This window comes from Saccoglossus kowalevskii, chromosome 15 (genome assembly GCF_978046115.1).
Source record: "Saccoglossus kowalevskii chromosome 15, keSacKowa6.1, whole genome shotgun sequence".
In the NCBI taxonomy this organism is placed as follows: Eukaryota; Metazoa; Hemichordata; class Enteropneusta; family Harrimaniidae; genus Saccoglossus; species Saccoglossus kowalevskii.
In genome coordinates this window covers 286,942-313,163 of record NC_140655.1, presented here as the reverse complement: position 1 = coordinate 313,163, position 26,222 = coordinate 286,942, and the positions used below count along the sequence as shown (strand labels likewise).

At 34.0% G+C, this 26,222-nt stretch overlaps 1 protein-coding gene across 2 annotated transcripts in view; it reads left to right on the top strand.

Annotated features, from left to right (window-relative positions):
- The window catches only part of LOC102802400 (polyamine-transporting ATPase 13A3-like), a 340,426-nt gene that overhangs the window by 131,746 nt on the left and 182,458 nt on the right, over positions 1-26,222 (top strand). For both annotated transcript variants that reach the window (XM_085508596.1, XM_085508595.1), the window contains 4 exons: positions 4,194-4,347; positions 9,905-10,025; positions 10,290-10,414; positions 18,584-18,762. In XM_085508596.1, the coding sequence (XP_085364722.1) occupies positions 4,194-4,347; positions 9,905-10,025; positions 10,290-10,414; positions 18,584-18,762 (579 nt within the window). The remainder of the gene's footprint in view (positions 1-4,193; positions 4,348-9,904; positions 10,026-10,289; positions 10,415-18,583; positions 18,763-26,222) is intronic.

The window sequence follows — 26,222 nt, the reverse complement described above, 5'->3', positions numbered from 1 at the left end:
TGTCTGATCCATGTTATATCTGATCTGTTTTATATCTGATCCATGTTATATCTGATCTGTTTTATATCTGATCTGTGTTATATCTGATCTGTGTTATATCTGATCTGTTTTATATCTGATTTGTGTTATATCTGATCTATGTTATATTTGATCTGTGTTATATCTGATCTGTGTTATATCTGATGTGTGTTATATCTGATCTATGTTATAGCTGATCTGTTTTATATCTGATCTGTGTCATGTCTGATCTGTTTTATATCTGATCTGTGTTATATCTGATCCATGCTATATCTGATCCATGTTATATCTGATCTGTGTTTATCTGATCTGTGTTTATCTGATCTGTGCTTATCTGATCTGTTTTATATCTGATCTACGTTATATCTGATCTATGTTATATCTGATCTATGTTATAGCTTATCTATGTTGAATCTGATCTGTGCTATATCTGATCTATGTTATTGCTGATCTGTTTTATATTTGATGTTATAGCCGATCTATGTTATATCTGATCTGTGTTATATCTGATCTGTGTTATATCTGATCTATGTTATAGCTGATCTGTTTTATATCTGATCTGTGTTATATCTGATCTGTGTTATATCTGATCCGTTTTATATCTGATCTGTGTCATATCTGATCTACGTTATATCTGATCTATGTTATATCTGATCTATGTTATAGCTTATCTATGTTGAATCTGATCTGTGTTATATCTGATCTATGTTATATTTGATCTGTGTTATATCTGATGTGTGTTACAGTGTATATCTGATCTATGTTATAGCTGATCTGTTTTATATCTGATCTGTGTCATGTCTGATCTGTTTTATATCTGATCTATGTTATATCTGATCTGTGTTATAGCTGATCTGTTTCATATCATATCCATTTTATATCTGATCTATGTCATATCTGATCGACTCATTATGTATGCTGATGTAATGGTCTATTTATAGACAGTATGGGTATATATAGGGGAGTTGTTCAGCACTGAGATCAGATCAGAGATCTCGTTGAATTGTATTGGAGTTTAAGTATCTAGTTATTGGAGTAGTGGAGTTTTACCGCGTTATTGTACTTGATGTTTGCAGAGTATAATAATACCAGTACCAGTTGAAACCTCATCTGTTGGCTCCGTGTTCGTATTTTATCATTGCCACCAGGGAAGTCTTTTTGTTACTGTTGCCATTTTGGTATTTGAACCATCACACCTGTACTATACCAATTACGGTAATATTACGTTGCGTGTGACACTGATCTATGTTATATCTGATCTGTGTTATATCTGATCTATGTTATATCTGATCTGTATTATATCTGATCTGTTTCATATCTGATCTGTGTTATAGCTGATATGTGTTATATCTGATATGTGTTATATCTGATATGTGTTATATTTGATCTGTGTTATATCTGATCTATGTTATATCTGATCTGTTTTATATCTGATCTGTGTTATATCTGATCTGTGTTATATCTGATCTGTTTTATATCTGATCTGTTTTATATCTGATCTGTGTTATTTCTGATCTGTGTTATATCTGATCTGTGTTATATCTGATCTGTGTTATATCTGATCTGTGTTATATCTGATCTGTGTCATATCTAATCTGTTTTATATCTGATCTGTGTTATATCTGATCTATGTTATATTTGATCTGTGTTATATCTGATCTATGTTATATCTGATCTGTATTATATCTGATCTGTGTTATATCTGATCTGTGTTATATCTGATCCATGTTATATCTGATCTGTTTTTATATCTGATCTGTGTTATATCTGATCTGTGTTATGTCTGATCCATGTTATATCTGATCTGTTTTATATCTGATCCATGTTATATCTGATCTGTGTTATATCTGATCTGTGTTATATCTGATCTGTTTTATATCTGATTTGTGTTATATCTGATCTATGTTATATTTGATCTATGTTATATTTGATCTGTGTTATATCTGATCTGTGTTATATCTGATGTGTGTTATATCTGATCTATGTTATAGCTGATCTGTTTTATATCTGATCTGTGTCATGTCTGATCTGTTTTATATCTGATCTATGTTATATCTGATCTGTGTTATAGCTGATCTGTTTCATATCGTATCCATTTTATATCTGATCTATGTCATATCTGATCGACTCATTATGTATGCTGATGTAATGGTCTATTTATAGACAGTATGGGTATATATAGGGGAGTTGTTCAGCACTGAGATCAGATCGGAGATCTCGTTGAATTGTATTGGAGTTTAAGTATCTAGTTATTGGAGTAGTGGAGTTTTACCGCGTTATTGTACTTGATGTTTGCAGAGTATAATAATACCAGTACCAGTTGAAACCTCATCTGTTGGCTCCGTGTTCGTATTTTATCATTGCCACCAGGGAAGTCTTTTTGTTACTGTTGCCATTTTGGTATTTGAACCATCACACCTGTACTATACCAATTACGGTAATATTACGTTGCGTGTGACACTGATCTATGTTATATCTGATCTGTGTTATATCTGATCTATGTTATATCTGATCTGTATTATATCTGATCTGTTTCATATCTGATCTGTGTTATATCTGATCTGTGTTATAGCTGATATGTGTTATAGCTGATATGTGTTATATCTGATATGTGTTATATTTGATCTGTGTTATATCTGATCTATGTTATATCTGATCTGTGTTATATCTGATCTGTGTTATATCTGATCTGTTTTATATCTGATCTGTTTTATATCTGATCTGTGTTATTTCTGATCTGTGTTATATCTGATCTGTGTTATATCTGATCTGTGTCATATCTAATCTGTTTTATATCTGATCTATGTTATATATCTGTTTTATATCTGATCTGTATTATATCTGATCTGTGTTATATCTGATCTGTGTTATATCTGATCCATGTTATATCTGATCTGTTTTTATATCTGATCTGTGTTATATCTGATCTGTGTTATGTCTGATCCATGTTATATCTGATCTGTTTTATATCTGATCCATGTTATATCTGATCTGTTTTATATCTGATCTGTGTTATATCTGATCTGTGTTATATCTGATCTGTTTTATATCTGATTTGTGTTATATCTGATCTATGTTATATTTGATCTGTGTTATATCTGATCTGTGTTATATCTGATGTGTGTTATATCTGATCTATGTTATATCTGATCTATGTTATAGCTGATCTGTTTTATATCTGATCTGTGTTATGTCTGATCTGTTTTATATCTGATCTATGTTATATCTGATCTGTGTTATAGCTGATCTGTTTCATATCGTATCCATTTTATATCTGATCTATGTCATATCTAATCTATGTCATATCTGATCGACTCATTATGTATGCTGATGTAATGGTCTATTTATAGACAGTATGGGTATATATAGGGGAGTTGTTCAGCACTGAGATCAGATCGGAGATCTCGTTGAATTGTATTGGAGTTTAAGTATCTAGTTATTGGAGGTTTGGAGTTTTACCGCGTTATTGTACTTGATGTTTGCAGAGTATAATAATACCAGTACCAGTTGAAACCTCATCAGTTGGCTCCGTGTTCGTATTTTATCATTGCCACCAGGAAGTCTTTTTGTTACTGTTGCCATTTTGGTATTTGAACCATCACACCTGTACTATACCAATTACGGTAATATTACGTTGCGTGTGACACTGATCTATGTTATATCTGATCTGTGTTATATCTGATCTGTTTTATATCTGATCTGTGTTATATCTGATCTGTGTTATATCTGATCTGTTTTATATCTGATCTGTGTCATATCTGATCTATGTTATATCTGATCTGTGTTATATCTGATCTATGTTATATCTGATCTGTATTATATCTGATCTGTGTTATATCTGATCTGTGTTATATCTGATCTATGTTATATCTGATCTGTTTTATATCTGATCTGTGTTATATCTGATCTGTGTTATATCTGATCCATGTTATATCTGATCTGTTTTATATCTGATTTATGTCATATCTGATCTGTACTATCTGATCTGTGTTATATCTGATATGAGTTATATCTGATCTGTGTTATATCTGATCTATGTTATATCTGATCTGTCTTATATCTGATCTATGTTATAGCTGATCTATGTTATATCTGATCTCTGTTATCACGACTATATTGTTTCTGATGTTATTTCTGGTATGACAAAATAACAATGAGTATCCAATCATTTACAGAGTAATATTGAAATTGGTGTTGTTCATCAGTTTCCATTTTCATCATCACTACAACGAATGAGTGTCATCACTCGAACACTAGGTGACAAAAATATGGAGGTGTACGTAAAAGGTTCACCAGAGAAGATATCATCACTGTGTGATAGCCAGACAGGTCAGTTACTCTTTCCTCTTCTTGATAGAACTGAGTTGATATATTTATGTCATTTGTTTGGATGTGCATCATAGTATATTTTGTTATATCTGCGATCCGGGCAGGGGGTATTAATTTGGGTCGTGTCTGTGCATCTGTGTGTGCACATTTGTACGTTACCAGCTTTTTCTCACACATGTGTGATCCAATTCAGTTCAGAGTTGGTACAGAGACAGGAATTGATAGTGCTATGATGCACATCAAGTTATTTTTTCGATGCTTCAAAGTTTCACTGTGTTTTTCTTTCCTTCAAAACTGTTGGAAAATCAGACTTTTCCCGAAATTACCCGATTTTAATTCGAGTTTTGATGACGCATACGCAGTTCTCGTCTCGGTGGAAATCAGTCATTTTTGTGTAAGGATATTGTATCCCGGAATTGTATCTTTTTTTGCGCAGCGCTTATATGGTCAAAATTGTGTCTCGTCAATTTCAAAGGTAAGAAACTGTGCTTGTTATGGTATTTATACACGTTGTATTATCGTTTGTGTCTCTGGTTTGGTGATCGTGAGAAACTATTGCTAACCTGGCGAGAGCTACGCCAGAAAAACTGCCTCTATTATTGTTGTGTGAACTGATTATGTATTGTGTAAATTGAAAGTTTACCTCGTGATTTAAGAGGTTTGCAGTGCTCTCACCGGGATTCAAACGTCGTGGTGGTGTTGGCGCAATGCTGCTCTGAGACGCTTGCCAGACTCTGCCTCGCTCAAAATCATTATCGCCATGCTTGATTTCCGCAACATTTACATTTGTTTATGATTTCCACAGCTATTGTTTAATGAGATGCGTCCTCGCTGTTCATAAACAGCCATAAACAAGTTTAGTTGGGTCGGCATGTACTCATTGAAAGTGTTGGTTTATTTACGTAATCCACTGATCATCCAATAGGCGAAGTTAAAAATATGTCGCTACTTAGGAGAGCTTGCCCACAATGCTAAATGTCCCGGTACGTTTATTTTTTCCCCAGAACAATTCCACCTGGTACATTCTTATTTGGGACGGTACGTTTATTTATTTTTCTAAATCGGGCCGATTGAAAAAAAAAATCATGCCTTTTTCCCCATGAGAAACGAAGCCAAAAGATCGCACTAAAACATCGGTAAATCTGGTCTTTCGTGTTGCTTTCACCATGAGATCGCTGAACTGTTATATTAAATGCTTTATGGTAATTTGAGCACATGGGCACCATCCAGCATTTTGATTGGTTGATTAGCGACTTGACCTATCTGGCGTGGATAACATGGCGGATATCGTCTTGCATCGAGCGTTAACATGTAACTGAAAACATTTGCTTACGATAAAACTAAGTTGAATTTTACTTGCATTTCATAACAATTCAACAAATTTATTTTTTGTACGTTATTAATATAATCACTACTGAGTACTGATCAACAATTACAACACTTCGAAAACAAGTAAGCTACCGTACCGTGATGATTTGCTTCCAACAAAAATATAATGCATAATAAATATAGTGACTATTTTTTGTTGTCATGTGAACAGTTTTTTTGATTGACTGTAATTTTCCAACATTTCATGACGCCTATTGTAGAACCAAATTAGGGCCTTTCACTCCTCCTTGACGCCTATTTAAAGGATTATACGGCATCTTGTCGCCAGCAACGAATGTCACACTAGACGAACTTGATCGATACTGCCGACCATTCCATGCATTTGTTATGGACGCACGACGGCACGCAAATCAAGAAAAGTATTGTCCTTGCAACAATTTCGCACAATACATCACCACTATACAGTGACTGGTTTTAATTTTTATTCAACAATAAAACAAACTACAGTGAGTTCTTCTATGGTCGTATAAAAATAAAATATAAACTACATTAAGATACAGTAAAGTTAACCAACTAAACAGAATGCTAAATAAAGCTAAATACCTATAATATTACAAACACATATAGAATCACAATAAACTTGTACGATACAGTACAATACAATACTCTAACTACTGTTGCTAAGGAGTGGAAAATCACATTCACATTAGAGTCATAACTATGGAAAGAATATTTTCATATTTGGTGGAGCTGCTCATATATCATTTGCATACATTTGTGTATATATTGTGCAGTTTTCCAGGCAGTCCGACTCGTAGTGATTGTTTTGCTATTCATTACATCTTGCAGCCTTTCAAACAGTATATTGCTACACATGCATCAATTGTTGTCCATGTATATTCCTAATTGCTCAGTGTAAACTGCAATTTTTTTCTGGCTGGCATAAATATATTAAGTAATATGTTTTTGTACTGAAAAGACGGTACACAAATATCTTTTTTAATTAAATTTAACAGCTAATGGGAGCACATACATGTATGCTACAACCTCTGCTTACTTTTGACTAAATGTTTTTTTGTTTTTTTCAGGTGCAGGGCCAGAATTTTTTTCGCGGAAAGCAAAGCCACTGAAACTGCATATATTACAAAAGCATACTATTCGCTGCATGACTGACAATTGTATGAAGTTTTGCAGGTTTTTACTTTGAGAAGTGCTGTCAACCAAAGCATAAATATGTGTTTCTCTGTACATAAAAGTTCAATTACACATGATTTGTTAATATTAATGTATGATAATAAAAACTTGATAATATTTTTCTGGATTCTTGCACTTTATTTGTATCATTGTCATATTTGAAATACTCTTGTCCTTATTTAGAGATATTGAAACTAATTCAGGGCCACAAACTACATCTGGATCTGTACATGAAGTACATGGGAAGTAAAGTTGTTGACACAGGTAATGTACACCAAGGATCATTGCAGTTTCTCAGTTCCTCATCTGGTGCTAGTACTTGTATGACAAACGGTATCTTTGCCCTGTTACTGTTTAAAATATCAAAAGTTTTTCGCTGGAACAGTTCTGTGATTGACAGTGTTCTTTTATTAGGAATACAGTTGTACAAGAAAGTTTATCCAAACAGACACAACATATTTGCAGATCTGATTTGCATACTTGCATGTCATTTTACCTGTTGTACTTGTTTGTTGCTCTCTGGTGTTCTTGCTGAGACCAGGATGGAGAGTGCTATAAACTTGAAAATGCCATAGAAATCATGTTTGCCAATTTACATCCATGCCAAAAACTGGACAAATTATATGTTGCAACTTTCAAATGACAACAAGTGAAGGCAGTGTCATTCATGATCTGTTTGATTGGATAAATTTTTACGACTTGGAGGCCATTTTTTCCGTTAAAAATCTAAAAAAAACAAGCTTCTTCTAGCTATTACCAGTTTTTTTCAGATATCTCTCATCCAGTTTTGTTCAAAGTTGGTTCAGGGACAGGTAATATTTGTTTACAAGTGCACATCGCATTATATGTTTAACAAGTTATAAATTGTTTCAGAAAAGCCAAATGAATAAATTTTTATCCCACCCCTTAAAATTGTAACACATCAATCCTGAACAATTAATAACGGAATTTTAATACAGCTCATAATGAATTAATTCACTCTGACACAAACCCAGTTCAATATAAGTTTTTAAATTTTTTTCTAAGCGGGGGCTATGACATGTCATGTCATGTCTTGTTCTGAAACAGTTTGAAAACAAGGAATTATAGATACGTCTATATGTACACCTGTTTCTCTGACATGCCTGGGCCAATCACATTCAAACTTCACACAAACATCATGCATCTTGGAAAACCTGATGCATGTTCAGTAGCGGCCATTTTTGTGCTAAAACTCCATTGTATCACTGACGGCCATTTTGATTTGATGAATGCTGTTCCCAAGCCATATTTCTGATATGGTCTGACTGATTTTTGTTTATATATATATTTTTAAATCATTTTTATTTATATTATATATACAAGTATTTACATCATAAATCATTAAGCATGTACATGTATGCACATATATTCATTTGGCGATCTGATTCAAGATGACTGAATGTCTAAATCACCAAAATTAAGCATTTCTGTGCTTCTGGATCTCAGTGGTGCATGAACACACTTGAGACCTAATTGATACACATGATTTTGTTTTTCATAGTTTTTAATGAATGCAGTAATTTTTAGTCCCCGTTCGGACGCAGTCCGAAAACGGGGACTTATGTTTTGCCCTGTGTGCGTCCGTGCGTCCGTCCGTGCGTCCGTGATCACCTGTATCTCGAACATGCATGGACCGATTGAGTTCAAACTTCACTCATACATCACACATTATATGGGACATATGCACATGAATTTTTTTCATGATCCGATTAACGATAGCTGAATAGCGGCCATTTTAAGGCCGAAAATGCATCAAAATCGCACATTTTCACCATTCCGGACCCGGATCTCAGTTATGCATGGACGGATTTTGTTCAAATTTGATACATACATTAAACATAATAGGACCTTGATGCACGTCATTTTTTTTTTGGGATCGGGTTTGAAATGGCCGGCTGGCGGCCATTTTGTTTTAAAGAATTCAGTTCTGGATCCGTATCTGAGACATGCTTGGATTGATCGAGTTCAAACTTCACACACACAAGGTACATCATGTCACAAATATGTATGTGCATTTGTTTCATGATCTCATTAACGATAGCCAAATGGCGGCCGCTTTAAGGCCGAAAATGCATTGAAATCGCACATTTTCACCATTCCGGACCCGGATCTCAGTTATGCATGGACGGATTTCATTCAAATTTGGTACATACATTAAACATAATAGGACCTTGATGCACGTCATTTTTTTTTCGGATCAAGTTCGAAATAGCCGACTGGCGGCCATTTTGTTTTAAAGAATTCAGTTCTGGATTCGTATCCGAGACATGCTTGGATTGATCGAGTTCAAACTTCACACACACAAGGTACATCATGTCACAAATATGTATGTGCATTTGTTTCATGATCTCATTAACGATAGCCAAATGGCGGCCGCTTTAAGGCTGAAAATGCATTGAAATCGCACATTTTCACCATTCCGGACCCGTATCTCAGTTATGCATGGATGGATTTTGTTCAAATTTGGTACATACATTAAACATAATAGGACCTTGATGCACGTCTTTTTTTTTTTTCGGATCAAGTTCGAAATGGCCGACTGGCGGCCATTTTGTTAAAGAATTCAGTTCTGGATCCGTATCCAAGACATGTCTGGATTGATCAAGTTCAAACTTCACACACACATGGTACATCATGTCACAAATAGATATGTGCCTTTGTTTCATGATCTGCTTAACAATAGCGAAATGATTGCCATTTTAAGGCCGAAAATGCATCAAAATCACGTATTTTCACAATTCCAGAACCGGATCTCAGTCATGCATGGATGGATTTTGTTCAGATTTTAGCACAATGTGTTGTACATATGCAGGTGCATTTCGGTCATGATCTGCTTTGAATGTATATGTCACTCAAATATGAACGGAACGGGGACGTGTCATTGACAATGACTTGTTTAGCTTGATGACTCACAGGGACTAAGTACATTTAATGAATTTACTTGTTAAATATTGTTATAAAATAATCCTATATATTTATTTGCATACATTATGGTCATGATTGTATTATTTAGTCCCAGATAATTTTCATGATGTCTTGATAAACTACACACAGCAAGGACTACGAGTCATAGCATTGGCATGGAAACCATTACACCCATCAGTTCAGTGGCATAAAGCATTGAAAATGCCTCGGTAAGTACACATGGGTGCTAATGCCATCCATCAATCATTTAACACACATGTAGCTTGAGTCACAATTAAAAATATTTTTTATGTTATCTGTGCCAATTTATCCTGTGATGTGTCAAATTATTAGAGCAAAAGTAATTGAAGTAGAATCATTACTGTTTGTCAAACTGCTAAGTCAAACATGGTTGCCCTTTGGTGCCATGTATGTAACTTGTTTGCCTTGGTATTCACCATAGATAAATTGCTACTTATACATTTCTATTGAAGTGTTGAAGTTGAATGCGATCTGCAGTTCCTTGGGTTATTAATTATGCAGAATAAATTGAAGCCAGAAACTACCCCAGTAATTAAAGAATTGACAAATGCACAAATAAGGCTTATCATGGTAACAGGTGAGTGTTGACTACAATTTACTCTGTGTGATACTTGATACCATCCATCAGACGACTTTATGGCTAATTTACTGTGTGTAATACCTGGTACCATACATCAGTTGCCTTAATGGCTAATTTACTGTGTGTAATGACTCTATGGCTAATTTACTGTGTGTAATACCTGGTACCATACATCAGTTGACTTAATGGCTAATTTACTGCGTGTAATTACTCTATGGCTAATTTACTGTGTGTAATACCTGGTACCATACATCAGTTGACTTAATGGCTAATTTACTGTGTGTAAAGACTTCATGGCTAATTTACTGTGTGTAATACCTTTATGGCTAATTTACTGTGTGTAATACCTTTATGGCTAATTTACTGTGTGTAATACCATTATGGCTAATTTACTGTGTGTAATACCTTCATGGCTAATTTACTGTGTGTAATATCTGGTACCATCCATCAGTTGACTTAATGGCTAATTTACTGTGTGTAATACCTTGATGGCTAATTTACTGTGTGTAATGACTTTATGGCTAATTTACTGCGTGTAATGACTCTATGGCTAATTTACTGTATGTAATACCTGGTACCATACATCAGTTGACTTAATGGCTAATATACTGTGTGTAAAGACTTCAGGGCTAATTTACTGTGTGTAATACCTTTATGGCTAATTTACTGTGTGTAATATCTGGTACCATCCATCAGTTGACTTAATGGCTAATTTACTGTGTGTAATACCTTTATGGCTAATTTACTGTGTGTAATACCTTTATGGCTAATTTAATGTGTGTAATGACTTTATGGCTAATTTACTGTGTGTAATACCTGGTACCATCCATCAGTTGACTTAATGGCTAATTTACTGTGTGTAATACCTTTATGGCTAATTTACTGTGTGTAATACCATTATGGCTAATTTACTGTGTGTAATACCTTTATGGCTAATTTACTGTGTGTAATACCTTTATGGCTAATTTACTGTGTGTAATACCTTTATGGCTGATTTACTATGTGTAATATCTGGTACCATCCATCAGTTGACTTAATGGCTAATTTACTGTGTGTAATACCTTTATGGCTAATTTACTGTGTGTAATACCTTTATGGCTAATTTAATGTGTGTAATGACTTTATGGTTAATTTACTGTGTGTAATACCTGGTACCATCCATCAGTTGACTTAATGGCTAATTTACTGTGTGTAATACCTTTATGGCTAATTTACTGTGTGTAATACCATTATGGCTAATTTACTGTGTGTAATACCTTTATGGCTAATTTACTGTGTGTAATACCTTTATGGCTAATTTACTGTGTGTAATACCTTTATGGCTAATTTACTGTGTGTAATACCTTTATGGCGAATTTACTGTGTGTAATACCATTATGGCCAATTTACTGTGTGTAATACCTTTATGGCTAATTTACTGTGTGTAATACCTTTATGGCTAATTTACTGTGTGTAATACCTTTATGGCGAATTTACTGTGTGTAATACCATTATGGCCAATTTACTGTGTGTAATACCTTTATGGCTAATTTACTGTGTGTAATACCTTTATGGCTAATTTACTGTGTGTAATACCTTTATGGCTGATTTACTATGTGTAATATCTGGTACCATCCATCAGTTGACGTAATGGCTAATTTACTGTGTGTAATGACTCTATGGCAAATTTACTGTATGTAATACCTGTTACCATACATCAGTTGACTTAATGGCTAATTTACTGTGTGTAAAGACTTCATGGCTAATTTACTGTGTGTAATACCTTTATGGCTAATTTACTGTGTGTAATACCTTTATGGCTAATTTAATGTGTGTAATGACTTTATGGCTAATTTACTGTGTGTAATACCTGGTACCATCCATCAGTTGATTTTATGGCTAATTTACTGTGTGTAATGACTTTATGGCTAATTTACTGTGTGTAATCCCTGATATCATCCATCAGTTGACTTTATGGCTAATTTACTGTGTGTAATCCCTGATATCATCCATCAGTTGACTTTATGGCTAATTTACTGTGTATAATACCTTTATGGCTAATTTACTGTGTGTAATGACTTTATGGCTAATTTATTGTGTGTAATACCTGATACCATCCATCAGATGACTCTATGGCTAGTTTACTGTGTGTAATACTTGATACCATCCATCAGTTGACTTTATGGCTAATTTACTATGTGTAATACCTTTATGGCTAATTTACTGTGTGTAATACCTTACCATCCATCAGTTGACTTTATGGCTAATTTACTGTGTGTAATACCTGATACCATCCATCAATTGACTTTATGGCTAATTTACTGTGTGTAATGACTTCATGGCTAATTTACTGTGTGTAATACCATATACCATCCATCATATGACTTTATGGCTAATGTACTGTGTGTAATCACATATATCATCCATCAGTTGACTGTATGGCTAATTTACTGTGTGTAATGACTTTATGGCTATAATTTACTGTTTGTAATACCTGACACCATCCATCTGATGACTCTCTGACTAATTTACTGTGTGTAATACCTGATACCATTCATCAGTTGACTTTATGGCTAATTTACTGTGTATAATACCTTTATGGCTATTTTACTGTGTGTAATGACTTAATGGCTAATTTACTGTGTGTAATACCTGGTGCCATCCATCAGTTGACTTAATGGCTAATTTACTGTGTGTAATGACTTTATGGCTAACTAGTCCTCGTTTGGACACGGGGACTTATGTTTTGACCTCCGTCCGTCCATGCTTCCGTGCATCCGGACCTGCATCTTTGAAATGCCTGGACCAATCACCATCAAACTTCAGACATACATCATACATGATTTTATACATATGCACATCAATTAGTTTCACGATCTGACTCAAAATGACCGAATGGCGTCCATTTTTGTTCTAAAAATCATCAAAATCAAGCATTTCTCGGCTGTTTACAGATGGATTTTGTTCAAACTCTGTGTATATGTTGGACATTATAGGACCTTGATGCACATCATTTTGTTTTTATGAATGTGGTTCTAGTGCCATATCTCTGACTTGCTGTGACTGACTTCGTTCAAATTTTATAGATTCATTATACATGTATTCAAAATGGCTGATTCTGTTGGCTCAACGGACCATAGGTCCGCTGAGCCTATGGGATGGGTCTCTGTCCTGCGTCTTTTGTTTATGAATAAGTCTGTGCGTCCCTGTGTCGGTCAGCATGGCGGTTTAGTGTGTCATGTCCGTCTGTGTGGGCAGGTCAATTCTCTTGTTAAATCGAATTCCTTCCAAAGTCTGAACTAAAGTGGTTATGGATGTTGTGGAACTCTTGGGACATGTAATTGCATGTAATTTAGTGACTGGCAGAAGTCTTTTCCGAGAGTTGTGGTTGTGTGGATTGACCACAGAGGTTGCAGTCTGCTGTTGCCATTGTATTGAACGAAACCGTGGTTGAACCAAGTATCCAGGTTCCTGTGAGTACAATCGTTGACATTTTGAGTTCTGTACGCCAGTATTAACTGTTTCCAGTAGATCGACTCGACCAATTATGTTGTCCCGTTGAGATTTCAACTAAAGTAAAGACTGTTCTTCGTTGTGGAAAAGTCCCGCCATTCTTATCACGTGACTTTCTGTTGTTGACATCCAGTCGGACTGACTTGTTTACCGTCTCAGACATCTACCAAACTCAAATTTCAAGGACACGCTCGCGACACCCCTTCCGCTTTAATATGACGAGCACAAAGAGAACTTTCAAAAATTTAACAGGGACTGTTTCTTTTTCAATGACTTGTTATTTTCTATAACGTCAGTCTGCATTTAGTGTAATTCGCCTGCACTGGCATTGCGTAACCTTATCAAGCCAGTGTTGTAGTCTGCATTTTGCATGATATTTCCTTACCGATAATTATTTTGTGTCGTATACATTTATTCAGTCCTGAGTACTTTACCTGGATTGTGTATTTTACTATGCATACATATTGTGACTACTATTCTGGTGAGTGTTATTACTGAATACTTACCTTAAATTGTGTCATTTTGGTATTCACATAAACCAAACTATTTCTGAGGTTTCCTATTGTTGTTATAGTTGATACTTGTAGTGTTACATGCATAATTTGGAACTTTGGCCTGCTTTGCATGTTTAAAACATTTTGTATTTTGGATGTCTTTAGTGTTCAGTAGTTGAACTCAAGTGTTATTATTGAATACATAACTATTTTCTGTTGATATAAACCTGTGAATATACTATTTCAGTAATCGTCTAGGAATTATTTGTACTTCCCTACTGTTACGGCGTTGTAGAGGACTGCATTGGTTGTGTATTATTTGAGCACACAAGTTGCATTACGATAGTCTTAGTATTTTACAGTTAAGCTAATGTATACTGTTTAGTACTGTATTTAGTACGCCTTTGTTACCGTAAAACTACATAAGTAATCTTTTCAATTATAGTAACTTTAAAGTATTTTCCTTTAAAATTTTATTTTACCAAGTACCTGTATTTAATATTCAAGTGCTAATCTCTGTTGTTACTAGCATATACTTCTATGTATCTAGTGAATACTCAGGCATTCGCAGCCTTAGTACTTATTACGTAGTATCTATCAGCACTTAGTGTTTCTAGTTAGTAAATACTGTATTGTGTATGTGGTAGCCATTTGTATTGAGTAAGTTAGGATTAAGGTGTATGCCATACATTCTCTTCAGTACTCTGTACTGATGTGTTGGCCTATATGGTTGTAACAGTAACAGTGCATAGATATTCCTGTTAGTCATTATAGTAACCACGTAATGAGTAGTATTTTGTAATACATTTTGATAGCACATTACAAAACTTGTAATTGTATTTTCTACGTTTTATTGAGACTTTTATTAAGAAATGACTGTGTTATGTGACACATTACTGTGTATTACTGTATCCACGTAGCGTTCATTACGATTGTGTTTCTGTTTGTTATGTGTTAATGCAACATTCTAACTTTACATGCAACACTGAGCTGGGTATTTTGTTATTGAACCCGAGTCCCCATGACCGCATTTAGCCCACTGCCTCGATATATTACTTGTATCCTACCGTTACTGTGTGTGTAGCTTACACTACTATGACACTAAGTGGTCTACAGTGCTGATATTGATAGTGCATGTGCCTTGGGTTGTTCTCTATCAGTTTTGTTAATTTGGTAATGAAATTTTTAATTTCCTAATTTTGGTGAATATTTTAAAATGTTTTCGACTTCAAAACGGGTAGCCTGAATGCTTTGATATTTGGTGTGTATGTACCTTGTGTTGACATCTACTAGATTTGTTCATCCCATGGCCATATCTTTAATTCTCTAATTTTGGCAAATATTTTTGTCATTTTTGGTTTAAAATGGAATTTCAACTAACCACTATTTCCAATGCTTTGGTGTTAGGCATACATATGTTTATTATTCCATTGACAACTTTGTGTGGTTGTTTGGCAATATTTCATTTAAAAGTACAAATTTAAACAAAAAGTTGTGGCATATACAGCACTAATCTTTTGTACAATAGCCGTTGAGCAACAGGCCATTGGTCTATTTTTTTAATTAATGCTGTTCCAAATTAATATCTCTCAATACTGGTTTGACGAGATACAAATGTCAATCATTTAAATGTTAAACAATCATCATAATCATATTCCAGCTATGTTACTAAATATACAAAACTATATATCTCAAATTCGATAACTAACTGGGACTGTGCCATGCATGGCTTGTTTACTGTGTGTAATACCTGGTACCATCCATCAGTTGACATTATGGCTAATTTACTGTGTGTAATACCTGATACCTTCCATCAGTTGACTTTATGGCCAATTTTCTTACATTCAGGTGACAATATAATGACAGCAATCTGTGTGGCAAGGGAATATGGAATGATGTCTTCGTACTTTCTATGGCAAGGGAATATAAAATCCTGTCTTCGTACTTTCTATGGCAAGGGAATATGAAATCATGTCTTCATAGTTTTTATGTGGCAAGGGAATGTGAAATCATGTCTTTGTACTTTCTATGGCAAGGGAATGTGAAATCATCTTTTCATACTTTATATGTGGCAAGGGAATATGAAATCATGTCTTCATATTTTCTGTGTGGCAAGGGAATATGAAATCGTGTCTTTATACTTTCTGTGTTGCAAGGGAGAGTAAAATCATGTCTTCATACTTTCTTTGTGGCAAGGGAATATGAAATCATGTCTTTATACTTTCTGTGTGGCAAGGGAATGTGAAATCATGTCCTTATACTTTCTCTGTGGCAAGGGAATATGAAATCAGGTATTCATACTTTCTGTGTTGCAAGGGAAAGTAAAATCATGTCTTCATACTTTCTATGTGGCAAGGGAATGTGAAATCATGTCTTTATACTTTCTCTGTGGCAAGGGAATATGAAATCATGTCTTCATACTTTCTGTGTGACAAGGGAATATGAAATCAGGTCTTCATACTTTCTGTGTGACAAGGGAAAGTGAAATCATGTCTTCATACTTTCTATGTGGCAAGGGAATATGAAATTATGTCTTCATACTTTCTATGTGACAAGGGAATATGAAATCATGTCTTTATGCTTTCTATGTGGCAAGGGAATATGAAATCATGTCTTCATACTTTCTATGGCAAGGGAATGTGAAATCATGTCTTTATGCTTTCTATGTGGCAAGGGAATATGAAATCAGGTCTTCATACTTTCTGTGTGACAAGAGAATATGAAATCAGGTCTTCATACTTTCTGTGTGACAAGGGAAAGTGAAATCATGTCTTCATACTTTCTATGTGGCAAGGGAATATGAAATTATGTCTTCATAGTTTATATGTGGCAAGGGAATATGAAATCATGTCTTCATACTTTCTATGTGGCAAGGGAATGTGAAATCATGTCTTTATACTTTCTGTGTGGCAAGGGAATGTGAAATCATGTCTTCATACTTTCTGTGTGGCAAGGGAATATGAAATCATGTCTTTATGCTTACTGTGTGGCAAGGGAATATGAAATCATGTCTTCGTACTTTCTATGGCAAGGGAAAGTGAAATCATGTCTTTATACTTTCTGTGTGGCAAGGGAATATGAAATCATGTCTTTATACTTTCTATGGCAAGGGGATGTGAAATCATGTCTTTATGCTTTCTATGTGGCAAGGGAATATGAAATCATGTCTTCGTACTTTCTATGGCAAGGGGATGTGAAATCATGTCTTTATACTTTCTGTGTGGCAAGGGAATATGAAATCAGGTCTTGATACTTTCTGTGTGACAAGGGAAAGTGAAATTTTGTCTTCATACCTTCTATGTGGCAAGTGAATATGAAATATGTCTTCATACTTACTGTGTGGCAAGGGAATATGAAATCATGTCTTCATACTTTCTATGGCAAGGGAAAGTGAAATCATGTCTTTATACTTTCTGTGTGGCAAGGGAATATGAAATCATGTCTTTATACTTTCTGTGTGGCAAGGGAATATGAAATCATGTCTTCATACTTTCTATGTCAAAAGGGAATGTGAAATCATGTCTTTATACTTTCTGTGTGGCAAGGGAAAGTGAAATCATGTCTTCGTACTTTCTATGGCAAGGGAAAGTGAAATCATGTCTTTATACTTTCTGTGTGGCAAGGGAATATGAAATCATGTCTTTATACTTTCTGTGTGGCAAGGGAATATGAAATCATGTCTTTATGCTTACTGTGTGGCAAGGGAATATGAAATCATGTCTTCGTACTTTCTATGGCAAGGGAAAGTGAAATCATGTCTTTATACTTTCTGTGTGGCAAGGGAATATGAAATCATGTCTTTATACTTTCTGTGTGGCAAGGGAATATGAAATCATGTCTTTATGCTTTCTATGTGGCAAGGGAATATGAAATCATGTCTTCGTACTTTCTATGGCAAGGGAATATGAAATCATGTCTTCGTACTTTCTATGGCAAGGGAATGTGAAATCATGTCTTCATACTTACTGTGTGGCAAGGGAATATGAAATCATGTCTTCATACTTTCTGTGTGGCAAGGGAATATGAAATCATGTCTTCGTACTTTCTATGGCAAGGGAATGTGAAATCATGCCTTCATACTTACTGTGTGGCAAGGGAATATGAAATCATGTCTTTATACTTTCTATGTCAAAAGGGAATGTGCAATCACGTCTCTATACTATCTGTGTTTCGAATTCAGGCGATAATATATTGACAGCAATTTGTGTGGCAAGAGAATGTGGACTTTTACCAGTGAATGATGAAGTGATAATGATTGATGCTCGGCCACCAGATGAAGATAAATATGAAAATATCACATGGAAATATGTTGATAAAAGATCAGGTCCTAACAATGAAGAAGACCTTGTTAAACCAAAAGTAAGACAACCCAGTATTATCATCAACTGAGCAATAAACAACAAATCTGTTCTAATGTTATCTGCAGAAGTCATTGAACTTACATGATCATGCTAAGATTACAGCACTCTTGAACTATACTGATAAACTTATCATTCTATCAATTTTCCTTGCAACATTACATTATTCTGTCAAATTTTACTACACTCATTTGCATATCAAAAAGCTTACTTTATGTGACTGTTATCAAATAATAATTTAATTCCATATGGCATTATATTTACCAGCTATAGTTAATTATACCATAATATAAATTACTTATAGTAATGCATTACTATAGCTGGTTCATATACCACCATATGGCATTACTATAGCGGGTTTATATAATGTTATTTGACATTACAATAGCTGGTTTAGATAATACCATATGGGATTACTATAGCAGGTTTATATATAATGTCATTTGACATTACAATAGCTGGTTTATAATATGCCATATGGCATTACAATAGCTGGTTTAGATAATGCCATATGACATTACAATAGCTGGTTTATATAATGCCAGATGTCATTGCTGTAGCTGGTTTGTATGTCATGTGGCATTACTATAGCTGGTTTATATAATGCCATATGGCATTACAATACCTGGTTTATATAATGCCAGATGTCATTGCTGTAGCTGGTTTATATAATGTCATGTGGCATTACTATAGCTGGTTTATATAATTCCATATTGCATTACAATAGCTGGTTTATATAATGCCATATTGCATTACTATAGCTGGTTTATATAATGCCAGATGTCATTGCTGTAGCTGGTTTATATAATGTCATGTGGCATTACTATAGCTGGTTTAGATAATACCATATGACATTACAATAGCTGGTTTATATAATGCCAGATGTCATTGTTGTAGTTGGTTTATATAATGTCATATGACATTACTATAGCTGGTTTATATAATGCCATATGGCATTACAATACCTGGTTTATATAATGTCATATGGCATTACTATAGCTGGTTTATATAATGCCAGATGTCATTGCTGTAGCTAGTTTATATAATGTCATGTGGCATTACAATAGCTGGTTTATATAATGCCATATGACATAAACAATATCTGGTTTATATAATGCCATATGACATAAACAATATCTGGTTTATATAATGCTATATGGCATTACAATAGGTGGTTTAGATAATACCATATTACATTACAAGAACTGTTTTATATAATGCCAGATGTCATTGCTGTAGCTGGTTTATATAATGTCATGTGGCATTACTATAGCTAGTTTATATAATGCCATATGGCATTACAATACCTGGTTTATATAATGCTATATGGCATTACAATACCTGGGTTATATAATGCTATATGGCATTACAATACCTGGTTGATATAATGCCAGATGTCATTGCTGTAGCTGGTTTATATAATGTCATGTGGCATTACTATAGCTGGTTTATATAATTCCATATTGCATTACAATAGCTGGTTTATATAATGCCATATTGCATTACTATAGCTGGTTTATATAATGCCAGATGTCATTGCTGTAGCTGGTTTATATAATGTCATGTGGCATTACTATAGCTGGTTTAGATAATACCATATGACATTACAATAGCTGGTTTATATAATGCCAGATGTCATTGTTGTAGTTGGTTTATATAATGTCATATGACATTACTATAGCTGGTTTATATAATGCCATATGGCATTACAATACCTGGTTTATATAATGTCATATGGCATTACTATAGCTGGTTTATATAATGCCAGATGTCATTGCTGTAGATGGTTTATATAATGTCATGTGGTATTACTATAGCTGGTTTATATAATGCCATATGGCATTACAATACCTGGTTTATATAATGCCAGATGTCATTGCTGTAGCTAGTTTATATAATGTCATGTGGCATTACAATAGCTGGTTTATATAATGCCATATGACATAAACAATATCTGGTTTATATAATGCCATATGACATAAACAATATCTGGTTTATATAATGCTATATGGCATTACAATAGGTGGTTTAGATAATACCATATTACATTACAATAGCTGTTTTATATAATACCAGATGATATTGCTGTAGCTGGTTTATATGTCATGTGACATTACTATAGATAGTTTATATAATGCCATATGGCATTACAATACCTGGTTTATATAATGCTATATGGCATTACAATACCTGGGTTATATAATGCTATATGGCATTACAATAGCTGGTTTATATAATGCCAGATGTCATTGCTGTAGCTGGTTTATATAATGTCATATGGCATTACAATACCTGGTTTATATAATGCTATATGGCATTACAATAGCTGGCTTATATAATGCCATATGGTATTACAATAGCTGGTTTATATAATGCCATATTGCATTACTATACATGTAGCTGATTTATATAATGCCATATTGCATTACTATAGCTGGTTTATATAATGCCAGATGTCATTACTATAGCTGGTTTATATAATGCCACATGGCATTACTATAGCTGGTTTATATAATGCCATATTGCATTACTGTAGCTGGTTTATATAATGCCATATTGCATTACTATAGCTGGTTTATATAATGCCAGATGTCATTACTATAGCTGGTTTATATAATGCCATATTGCATTACTATAGCTGGTTTATATAATGCCAGATGTCATTGCTGTAGCTGGTTTATATAATGTCATATGGCATTACTATAGCTGGTTTATATAATGCCAGATGTCATTGCTGTAGCTGGGTTTATATAATGTCATATGGCATTACTATAGCTGGTTTATATAATGCCATATGACATTACATTAGCTGATTTATATAATGCCATATTGCATTACTATAGCTGGTTTATATAATGCCAGATGTCATTACTATAGCTGGTTTATATAATGCCATATGGCATTACTATAGCTGGTTTATATAATGCCATATTGCATTACTATAGCTGGTTTATATAATGCCATATTGCATAACTATAGCTGGTTTATATAATGCCATATGGCATTACTATAGCTGGTTTATATAATGCCATATTGCATTACTATTGCTGTTTTTTATAATGCCATATTGCATTACTATAGCTGGTTTATATAATGTCATATTGCATTACTATAGCTGGTTTATTTCATGCCATATTGCATTACTATAGCTGGTTTATATAATGCCATATTGCATTACTATAGCTGGTTTATATAATGCCATATTGCATTACTATAGCTGTTTTATATAATGCCATATTGCATTACTATAGCTGCTTTATAGAATGCCATATTGCATTGGACCATTCCAGTTTATATCTGCATCCCCCCCCCCCCCTGTTGATGAGCTTGTGTGTTTACTTCATACAGGGTATATATTCCATGGGTGTATAAGTCATACAAAGTTTTATTTCCAAATCACCATTCACCTACAGTAATGGAAATCCAAATCTATAGTTCCTACCTATGGTGTTGATGAGTTCCATTGTGCCACCATAGAGTAGGATTTCCAAGTATAACTCTCATCATAAGCTAATTTACCAATTGCAAAATTTTATATTTGATAATGGAAATCCGAACTAGTCCTAATTCATGGTGTTGATGAGCTCATTCGTGCCACCATCCTTATCTAATTTCAGTAATAACTATTTCATACTGGCCCAATTTTGTTACCATATACAGTCAGAATTCCATGTTTTTTTAGTCATACTTTTGGAAATCCAACCTCATCAACCGGTATGTGGCGAGATAAAATAGGCCATATTTTATTTTAGTAGCCATAACTGCCTGGATTTCCAGGAATTTCTTTTCCATACTCGTCTGGATTTCCAGATTGTGTTTCTCCATATACAGTTGGAATTCCGGGGTATTTTCCCCATCATACAGTGCTGGAAATCCGACCACATCAACAGGGGGGGGGGTGCAGATATAAACTGGAATGGCCCATTACTATAGCTGGTTTATATAATGCCAGATATCATTACTATAGCTGGTTTATATAATGCCATATTGCATTACTATAGCTGTTTTATATAATGCCATATGGCATTACTATAATAGCTGGTTTATATATTGCCATATTGCATTACTCTTTTAGCTGGTTTATATAATGCCATATTGCACTAATCTCGCTGGTTTATATAATGCCAGATGTCATTACTATAGCTGGTTTATATAATGCCAGATGTCATTGCTGTAGCTGGTTTATATAATGTCATGTGGCATTACTATAGCTGGTTTAGATAATACCATATGACATTACAATAGCTGGTTTATGTAATGCCAGATGTCATTGTTGTAGTTGGTTTATATAATGTCATATGACATTACTATAGCTGGTTTATATAATGCCATATGGCATTACAATACCTGGTTTATATAATGTCATATGGCATTACTATAGCTGGTTTATATAATGCCAGATGTCATTGCTGTAGATGGTTTATATAATGTCATGTGGTATTACTATAGCTGGTTTATATAATGCCATATGGCATTACAATACCTGGTTTATATAATGCCAGATGTCATTGCTGTAGCTAGTTTATATAATGTCATGTGGCATTACAATAGCTGGTTTATATAATGCCATATGACATAAACAATATCTGGTTTATATAATGCCATATGACATAAACAATATCTGGTTTATATAATGCTATATGGCATTACAATAGGTGGTGTAGATAATACCATATTGCATTACTATAATTGGTTTATATAATGCCAGATTTCATTGCTGTAGCTGGTTTATATAATGTCATATGGCATTACTATAGCTGGTTTATATAATGCCAGATGTCATTGCTGTAGCTGGTTTATATAATGTCATTTGGCATTACTATAGCTGGTTTATATAATGCCATATGACATTACATTAGCTGATTTATATAATGCCATATTGCATTACTATAGCTGGTTTATATAATGCCAGATGTCATTACTATAGCTGATTTATATAATGCCATATGGCATTACTATAGCTGGTTTATATAATGCCAGATGTCATTACTATAGCTGGTTTATATAATGCCATATTGCATTACTATAGCTGGTTTATATAATGCCAGATGTCATTGCTGTAGCTGGTTTATATAATGTCATATGGCATTACTATAGCTGGTTTATATAATGCCAGATGTCATTGCTGTAGCTGGGTTTATATAATGTCATATGGCATTACTATAGCTGGTTTATATAATGCCATATGACATTACATTAGCTGATTTATATAATGCCATATTGCATTACTATAGCTGGTTTATATAATGCCAGATGTCATTACTATAGCTGGTTTATATAATGCCATATGGCATTACTATAGCTGGTTTATATAATGCCATATTGCATTACTATAGCTGGTTTATATAATGCCATATTGCATAACTATAGCTGGTTTATATAATGCCATATGGCATTACTATAGCTGGTTTATATAATGCCATATTGCATTACTATTGCTGTTTTTTATAATGCCATATTGCATTACTATAGCTGGTTTATATAATGTCATATTGCATTACTATAGCTGGTTTATTTCATGCCATATTGCATTACTATAGCTGGTTTATATAATGCCATATTGCATTACTATAGCTGGTTTATATAATGCCATATTGCATTACTATAGCTGTTTTATATAATGCCATATTGCATTACTATAGCTGCTTTATAGAATGCCATATTGCATTGGACCATTCCAGTTTATATCTGCATCCCCCCCCCCCCCTGTTGATGAGCTTGTGTGTTTACTTCATACAGGGTATATATTCCATGGGTGTATAAGTCATACAAAGTTTTATTTCCAAATCACCATTCACCTACAGTAATGGAAATCCAAATCTATAGTTCCTACCTATGGTGTTGATGAGTTCCATTGTGCCACCATAGAGTAGGATTTCCAAGTATAACTCTCATCATAAGCTAATTTACCAATTGCAAAATTTTATATTTGATAATGGAAATCCGAACTAGTCCTAATTCATGGTGTTGATGAGCTCATTCGTGCCACCATCCTTATCTAATTTCAGTAATAACTATTTCATACTGGCCCAATTTTGTTACCATATACAGTCAGAATTCCATGTTTTTTTAGTCATACTTTTGGAAATCCAACCTCATCAACCGGTATGTGGCGAGATAAAATAGGCCATATTTTATTTTAGTAGCCATAACTGCCTGGATTTCCAGGAATTTCTTTTCCATACTCGTCTGGATTTCCAGATTGTGTTTCTCCATATACAGTTGGAATTCCGGGGTATTTTCCCCATCATACAGTGCTGGAAATCCGACCACATCAACAGGGGGGGGGGTGCAGATATAAACTGGAATGGCCCATTACTATAGCTGGTTTATATAATGCCAGATATCATTACTATAGCTGGTTTATATAATGCCATATTGCATTACTATAGCTGTTTTATATAATGCCATATGGCATTACTATAATAGCTGGTTTATATATTGCCATATTGCATTACTCTTTTAGCTGGTTTATATAATGCCATATTGCACTAATCTCGCTGGTTTATATAATGCCAGATGTCATTACTATAGCTGGTTTATATAATGCCAGATGTCATTGCTGTAGCTGGTTTATATAATGTCATGTGGCATTACTATAGCTGGTTTAGATAATACCATATGACATTACAATAGCTGGTTTATGTAATGCCAGATGTCATTGTTGTAGTTGGTTTATATAATGTCATATGACATTACTATAGCTGGTTTATATAATGCCATATGGCATTACAATACCTGGTTTATATAATGTCATATGGCATTACTATAGCTGGTTTATATAATGCCAGATGTCATTGCTGTAGATGGTTTATATAATGTCATGTGGTATTACTATAGCTGGTTTATATAATGCCATATGGCATTACAATACCTGGTTTATATAATGCCAGATGTCATTGCTGTAGCTAGTTTATATAATGTCATGTGGCATTACAATAGCTGGTTTATATAATGCCATATGACATAAACAATATCTGGTTTATATAATGCCATATGACATAAACAATATCTGGTTTATATAATGCTATATGGCATTACAATAGGTGGTGTAGATAATACCATATTACATTACAATAGCTGTTTTATATAATGCAAGATGTCATTGCTGTAGCTGGTTTATATAATGTCATGTGGCATTACTATAGCTAGTTTATATAATGTCATATGGCATTACAATACCTGGTTTATATAATGCTATATGGCATTACAATAGCTGGCTTATATAATGCCATATGGTATTACAATAGCTGGTTTATATAATGCCATATTGCATTACTATAGCTGATTTATATAATGCCATATTGCATTACTATAGCTGGTTTATATAATGCCAGATGTCATTACTATAGCTGGTTTATATAATGCCACATGGCATTACTATAGCTGGTTTATATAATACCATATTGCATTACTGTAGCTGGTTTATATAATGCCATATTGCATTACTATAGCTGGTTT